Genomic DNA, 8,160 nt, shown 5'->3' on the forward strand with positions numbered 1-8,160 from the left:
ACTTTCAATATTTCTGCCTCTCTTGCGAAATAAATGTATTAGTCGCACCAGATTGGTCGCACTCTGGAGCCCTGTAACAGTTATTACAGCAACATGTGCAATATGACAACTCCTCCATGTATATGTTTTGTCCCTGACAGCAAGAGAAGCTGGGTGATATCTGTATTTCCCTTCGTTACGTCCCCACGGCTGGTAAGCTAACGGTTAATATCATGGAAGCCAAGAACCTGAAGAAGATGGACGTCGGAGGACTGTCAGGTAAGACAGATTGATAAATTACTGTGTCGTCAGCATAACAAACAGAGCTGTTAGTAACTGATGAGCCTAGATCATTTATGTATAATGTGAAAACACCACTGTAAGATAACTGTGAAACCAGTTACATGCATTAGTGTCACAACCGATGGATCTAAGGTAAACACTTGCATGCATGCTTATTCTAAAGACTGGGACTGACAGTGGATTGCAGTTATGGTTTTTAATACTGGCTCCTCTGATCCACTTTCTGATATCCTGCGTCTCTCTCAGATCCATTTGTTAAGGTGGTGCTGCAGCACAACGGGAAGCGACTCAAGAAGAAGAAGACATCAGTCAAACAAAACACTCTGAATCCTTACTTCAATGAAAGCTTTAGTTTTGAGATCCCCTTCTCCCAGATCCAGGTTCGTATACTTTAAGCATTAAGCTTACATTTAGTAAAATATTTCAACTTAAGTGCAATTCTTTTATGGCTGCATCATTAGACAAATTAGCTGCGAAGCTCTAGGAATGGCAATGTCTGCCGGATGGTCCGCCACTTTGGTCCACACTAATATCCTGAAACAACCTACTCTTACTCCTAACTCATCAAATGCGGCCACTTAACACTATGACACTGTAGGTACTCTTCATTTCTGGATAATGTTTTCTGATGTGCCATCAAGGTTAGGTGACGTAGTGTAAAGAACAAGAAAGTATGGAGGAGGTTGGTGTGTAATAATATTTTGGTGCAAAGTTTGTCCAGCAGCGTGCGCTTTAAATTTAAAGAATATTCAAGTGAAACACTCTTTAATAAAGTTAATTTGATTCAGAAAGCACCCTTATGAAATCGGTGCAATATCCACAAAAGTGGAAAATATAATTTTTTCAGCTCAATAAACTCATTATATCAGTAGCCATATTGCTAATCAGTGAATTTTTCCCTTCTATGATCGGTATTGGTCTCAAATATTCCATATTGGCTGAGCTCCAGTTTATATGTTAAGTTTAAGTAATTTCCCCACGGGGATTATTAAAGTATTTCTGATTCTGATTCTGATTAAATTATAATAAATGTTCGCACACTGACCCAGTAAACTAAGACAGTGAACATAGTAAACTATATACCTGCTCCAGAACAGGATCAAAGACAGTCTCCATTTTCCTTCAACCTAACTTTGGCTCCTCCTCCTCCTCTGCTGTCTCCACGTACAGAAAATCCAGGTGCTGATTACTGTGTATGACTACGACAAGCTGGGCAGCAACGACCCCATCGGCAAGTGCTGGATTGGATATGGTGCCTCAGGTGTCGGACTGCGCCACTGGTCAGACATGCTGGCCAATCCCAGACGTCCAGTGGCGCAGTGGCACACGCTGCTTACGGAGGAGGAGGTGGATGCTGCACTAAAGGCCCCAATCCGCTAAACACGCTCACAGACGTGTATATGCACCATACATGTCATCTACACCATCATTTACATAGTGGGTGCATTCTTCCATTTGAAACCAAACAACTGTAGGTTTTCTAAAATGAATAGTAATGTTTAAAGCTGCAGTAGGTCGTTTTTATAACAATCACTTTTTGTCATATTTGCAATAATGATATTTTTATAAAACTTACCTACTGCAGCTTTAATGTACGTCAGATTCACACCTTCATTCTTTTTGTAATATTTCATGTTGGGTTCTCTTTATAAGACTATATGTGTACTTTATATTGTTTTCAATACATACCATAGAAATATATGCAAACACATTATTTGTACTTGCAACACACACTCAAATTTATACGAAACCTACAGTATACACAGTGCAGCTAAAGTTGTGTTTTGCACTGGTTCATGCATACTTTACACTGAAAGACTACACATTTATGCTGACTCGCTAGTTAAATGACTCTGGGTAATTTAGCATCACACTTCCATAAAGTTTGGATACTCACAAGAGACAGATAAAAAAAATGGAGTAATAAAAATCGAAGGCAGACTATGCTGACTTTTAGTCACTAAAAACCCTGGATACTACACCTCCCATAATGCGGCTTGATAGTCTTTAAAAGTCTGTGTTTATGCTCCTCCTGCCTGGTGAATGTCCTCATCTTTTAAACTCCCAGTTCCCAACACAGGATTTCTGTAAAACAAAAATACAAATAAAAATGGACGTGTGAAGCCCATCATCAGGGTTGTTTTCTTCAACCACAGAAGACATAATACAACTGTTCAGTATAGTTCTCCTTATGATGAGTGAACTGAACTTCATGTGTAAAATTTGTGGAGTGCCCCTGTAATATTTATTTTATGACTACCTTGGTAATTCTGAACCGCTGTTTCAGAGCTAAAGTGTTTGTTTCCCTCTTTCCTTATGTTCTCCTCTTGTTTACCTGGATAACTCTCTTATCTTCCAAACAGTCTAACCTGGATTTTCCTGTGAAACGTATTATATTTAGCTGCATGTTTGTACTGATTGTTGTGGCTTCTTCTCCTGTGTTTGTTTTGTGTTTGAATGAGACCCTGCTCAGGGTGTCTGCTGGTGAATGTGCATATCAATGTGTGTGTGTGTGTGTGTGTGTTGTATATCATAAAAAAAAAAAGGAAAGCTGTTTTTGATTCCGCTTTCGATATGTACCATGTGAGTGTAAATAAATAGTTGAATAAATAAAATGTTTCCAAACAACGACAGATGGTTCGGCTGAATGGATAGATTTCAATGCTCACACACGCTATAATACCCTCATGTGTGTACATGATATGCTTTCATTTGCACACTAGCAGAAAGACTTAGCAGGAACACCAGCAGGATCAGTTAAAGCTGCAGTAGGTCATTTTTATAAAAATAACTTTTTGTCATATTTTTTTAAACTTTTACTATATCCTGACAGTAGTACATGAGACAGATAATCTGTGAAAAAATTGGTTCCTCTGGCTCCTCCTAGTGCTGCTAATGGTATTTGAAAGAATTCGAACGAAAAGAACCAATCAGAGGCGAGAAAGATGGAAAGACACTTTAATTAACACTGTCGGTATTTTACTATCTTGGAATGAGCAATGAACTGTCTCTATTGGCTCTCATTGATTGTTTTCTTTAAGGTGTGGTAGGTTCTGTTTGGAGCACTAGGAGGAGCCAGAGGAAACCGATTTTTTTTTTTTTTAACAGATTATCTTTTTCATGTACTACTGTTAGGATATAGTTAAGTTTAAGCAAATATGACAAAAATATTATTTTTATAAAAGTTACCTAATGCAGCTTTTTTTTTTTATTAACTTTTTTATTGATTCCATTCAGCATTTTCCCATTAGCATTTAACATCTCACACATATGTTTTACATGTATACAGAGCATACCAATACTTCACAACAGGGATCAAACATAAATTCACAATTAAACACAAAACTCAGTAGACTCGAAATGAGTACATTTTTCACTTCAATCCACATTTTCATTCCCCTCTTGTAAAGACCTTTCTCTCCTGGTGAAGGATAATGCCGAATCTTATGAACATTGAACAGTCAAAATTTGTAGCAAGAACCAAGGGGATCCATAAGATAGGCTACATTGTTTTTACCAAATAAAGTCTGTTCTCATTGGTGTAACAAAGTCAACCCAGTTATTCCAGAAATTCTTAAATTTATCTGATTCTAGTCTAACTGAGAAAGTCAACTTTTCCATCCTGTAAATGTTATACATTACTTCGACCCAGTCCTCCCTTTTAGGTACCTCTGTTTTCAGCCACTTCCTGGTGATGGCTATTTTGCCTGCCACTAACATTATTCTGAATAAGTTTTTGTCCCCTGAATTTGTTATTCTCTGCTTCCCTTTTCCGAAGTACAAATCAAAAAATGTAAATGGAGGTTTCACTTTCAAATTTTTTTCCATGCATTTCTTTAATTCGAGCCAATAATGTATAATAGAGGGGCATTCCCAAAAGATATGAAAATGATTGGCTTTACTTTCTCCACAAAGTCTCCAACATCTCGTATCCTGAGATTTCTGTTGTGCTGGTGTAATAAAATATCTCACAATGTTCTGGCATGTTCTCTCCATGAGAGGGAGCATGTTGTCTTCCATTGTTGTTCATTGATCTCTTCCCATTCCTCCTTTGACAACATCCTTCCCACCTCCTTCTCCCACTTTTCTTTTATATATGCTGTATTANNNTTTCCACTTCTTTATATCATTTTGCGATTAATTTCTTGCCCAGGTCTGATTCATATGCTAAAATAAATCATTTAATAATTCCCGACTCTACCTCATCTAATCTGGACTTTTTTATTGTTTGCTCCATATAATGCCTCATCTGTAGAAATCCTGATTTTTAAACCAAATTGATTCTTTAGATCTTGAAAACTTTTAATTTTCTTCTTCTTAAAGAGCGCCCAGAATATTGTTGGTCCCCCGCCCCATCTTCTGAAGCTCCCATATTATTAGGTGTAAAATCTGAATCATGTGCAATCCACCGCAGTAACCTACTCTGCTTTGTAAGGTTATTCTTTGGTATAATCTCAAACCAAATGTTAAGGTATAAACCCAGCCATGGATTTAGTTCCTCACTAAGTTCCTAATTAGTTTTTTATCATTTATTATAGATTGTATTAGAATGATGGTCGATGTGTGGCCTTCAATGTCTTTCCATCTCGCCCGGTAGGCAGGATTACACAAGTTCCATACAGTTTTTAGTTGTGCGGCCTGATAATAGCTCTTAAGACAGGGCAGGGCTAGTCGCCCTTTAACTCTGGGAAGCTGTAGAGTTCTATATTTTATCCGTGGTCTTTTTCCTTGCCAAATGTATCGAGAGATGAACCTGTCCCATTCTGTAAAGTCTTTGTCTTTTACTTCTACTGGCAGAGTTTGGAATAAATACAATAACCTTGGAAGAACATTCATTTTGATTGCTTCTACCCTAGAAGCTAAACTTGTGAATGGGATTAGGTTCCATTTTACAATATCAGATTTTATTCTTGAAATTAATGGATCATAATTTATAGATTTCAGTTGAGATAAGTCTTGAGGTAGGATTTTGGATCCCAATTAAATTGGAATCCATCTCTTACAGCTCGATCCAGAACAGTTGAATGTGAGAACCTGTGTCTTTTTCACATTCAATTTATAGCCTGATAATAAAAAGTGTTGACATGAGAGCTGGAAGAGACTCCCTAATGCAGCTTTAAATGCATCATTTAGGGTTAAGTAAGTATTTCAAAACCTTTTGAATATAAACAGAATATTTATGATATATCATGTCATAGAGTGGGATTATTCCCTGTAATACAATCAGTGGAACTGTTACACTATGAGAGCTGAACTGTTTACTGTCACTTTCTAGATGTAACTAATCTTTCACCCTGTGATTATTGCTGCAGTTTATCCCAGGAATCCAATTAAAGTATGAATGTGTAGACTTTTTCTGGACAAACTGTGGCCCTCCCATTTCAAAGGCACAGCAGGCCTCACTGATGATTCATATTTCAGTGAGGTCAGTGTGCGTACGTGTGTGTGTGTGTGTGTGTGTGTGTGTACTGATTCAATGCAGTGAGTGAAAAACTGGATTAACAGCGTGTCCTCTTTAGTCCCTGTCTCACGCAGGCCAAACATGTGAGGCAGGAATTAGAGAGGAGGCGGGGAGGGCCTGTACAGGAAACATTTACCACAGAGAGGAGGGAGTAAACTGAAAGCACACATGACAAACACTTTTTCAAAAAGCCCCAGAAAAGAAAAAAAAGTTGCAAGATAGTTAAAATTATTTGTTATTTTATACAGTTGATCTCTCTTTTTACTGGTTGTAAACTTTATTTCATACAGTATAGATCACAAACATCAGAGTAGAAAATCTAAAGGGCAAATGGTGTTGCGGCTGTTTCTTGAAACCATGAAAATTTGCCAAATAAATACTATAAATAAATATTACAAATACAAATAATAATAGTGGACATTTAGGATCAGAAAATAAACTTAAATAACTATCAATATTAACATATATTGCACACCAGGAAGACCAGGTACCACATACCAGGTCCTTTCCTCTGCAGTCCTGGGCCCTTTGCTGGACGCCACTCCAAGATACTGAACCCCAAATTGCTTCCGATGCCATGCATCGGTGTGTGAATGTGTATGAATGAGTTTCTGTTCGATGGACTTCACTGAGTGAATGTGTGTGAAAGGGCAAATGTGCCATGTAGTGTAAAAGCACTTTGAGTACCACCATGAGCAAGCACTTGCCGACGGGGACAAGGAAAAACTGCCTGTTAAGAACGAAAACCTAGGACAGACCCTTCGGCTCTAGGTGGGGTGGTCATATGCCTTGGAACCTTGTGGGTGAGAGAGAAGAGAGAGACGAGAGAGAAGAGAGAGAGAGAGAGGAAGAGAGAGAGAGAGAGACAGACAGACAGACAGACAGACAGAATACACACGCAAAAACAGTAAGCAACTACACTAATAGTAGTAATGACATGTATTTATGGTGGAAGGAAACAAAAATAATTTTCCACAATGAGTGGACAATAAAGATTAAAAATTAGAATGTGTAATGTAACCCACAAGTACAGTGTAAAACATACAACCTGAGGGTAAAAAAATACTTCACATTTATTTATTAATTGATGAACAAAAATTATTACATATTGCGAAGCAACAAAGAGCCATCAATAAACTGACAAACACAGGTCACATTCTTTCTCTAATTGCTCATCATCTCCATCCCCACTGTTAATTCTTCATATCTCTGGCAACTCTGAAATGAGACAGGTGAGAGTAACCTCAAGCGTTGTATCCTCCATGTCTGTTCATATAGTTTATAGCCAAATTCCAGTTATAGCTGATATCTAATACTCTGTCTCTGCATTAAAACAACACAAGCAAGAACACACAAGCATCATCATGAAGGCGTTATTTAAATTATTTAAAAGTAAATTATATTAATGGGTTTAACATTAGGAGGATCTATTGGCAAAATATAAATTAATAAACCGCAACGACCACCCCGACCACCCTGTAGAAGTTACTTAATTATATGAGAACTTGCAATATTTAAACATTAAATGCCTACATTAATCTTTTTTTACTGACAAAAAATTTTAATAAACTTTTTGAAATTCCTATTATAGATTAAAGCCATTAGGCAAACTTCATACACAGATGTCCATCTGAGCAGTGGGCTGTAGGCCTAAATTTAAGGAGAGGTGATTACATCAGTGTTGAATTCATGCCATTGCTCTTAAATATAACAAGAGGACTTCTATAATAACATTAAGTCCCTCCCAAATTGATCATCTTGTAAAATGTGCTGCAGGCTCACTGCGATCAACACTAGAATTCTATTGCCCTATATAAAATGGAATATTAAAATAGGAGGCTAGCACGTGGTTACAACACCAAACCCACACGTTAAAGCAAAAAGGCAGAAATCTGAAAGGAAACGGCGCTCTTCCAAACTATTAAATCACATTCAATCTTGCAAATAGTTAAAACATTATAGAGTACCTATTATTCAACACTAATATAAAAAATAAGAAACAACCACCAGGTTCCTCTTTAGCACTGTACCAGGCTAACAGAGAGTCCACAGCTTTATTGACATGTATCCCCATAACAAACTCAAGTAGTAACGACTTTATGAGCTTCTTTTATGATAAAAATTATTACTATTAAGACAAAATAATTACCACTGCCACTCCAACAATGTAAAACTGCCTGTAAAATCAGATATATCCCTTAAGACTGTTTTTCCTGCTCAAGCTGGATCAATTAAATTTCATATATTCTTTCATCAAAGCCATCACATGTCCTTAGCACCCGCATCCCACTAGGCTCCATTAAAGAAGTCTACCCTTAATGGCACTTTTTACTGGATATGATCAATCTTTGTTTTTATCAACGCTACGTACACAGTCCCTTTAATAGCTGTTAAATTAAACCCTTCTTAAAAAGTCC

At 37.2% G+C, this 8,160-nt stretch overlaps 2 protein-coding genes across 2 annotated transcripts in view; one reads left to right on the forward strand and one right to left on the reverse strand.

Moving 5' to 3' along the window:
* The window catches only part of syt5a (synaptotagmin Va), a gene marked incomplete in the record, with an annotated part of 14,291 nt that extends 11,393 nt beyond the window's left edge, over nt 1–2,898 (forward strand). Inside the window, 3 exon segments of the mRNA XM_035654346.1 lie at nt 141–258; nt 529–662; nt 1,453–2,898. Of these exon segments, the coding sequence (XP_035510239.1) occupies nt 141–258; nt 529–662; nt 1,453–1,662 (462 nt within the window).
* A 4,009-nt stretch (nt 2,899–6,907) lies between these two features.
* The window catches only part of LOC118323036 (troponin T, cardiac muscle-like), a 6,829-nt gene continuing 5,576 nt past the window's right edge, over nt 6,908–8,160 (reverse strand). Inside the window, exon 9 of the mRNA XM_035654953.1 lies at nt 6,908–6,961. Coding sequence (XP_035510846.1) covers nt 6,908–6,961 — 54 coding nt within the window. The remainder of the gene's footprint in view (nt 6,962–8,160) is intronic.

The sequence above is a fragment of the Morone saxatilis genome, unplaced genomic scaffold (genome assembly GCF_004916995.1).
Source record: "Morone saxatilis isolate NCDOM2014 unplaced genomic scaffold, NCSU_SB_2.0 Contig14, whole genome shotgun sequence".
Lineage (NCBI taxonomy): Eukaryota > Metazoa > Chordata > Actinopteri > Moronidae > Morone > Morone saxatilis.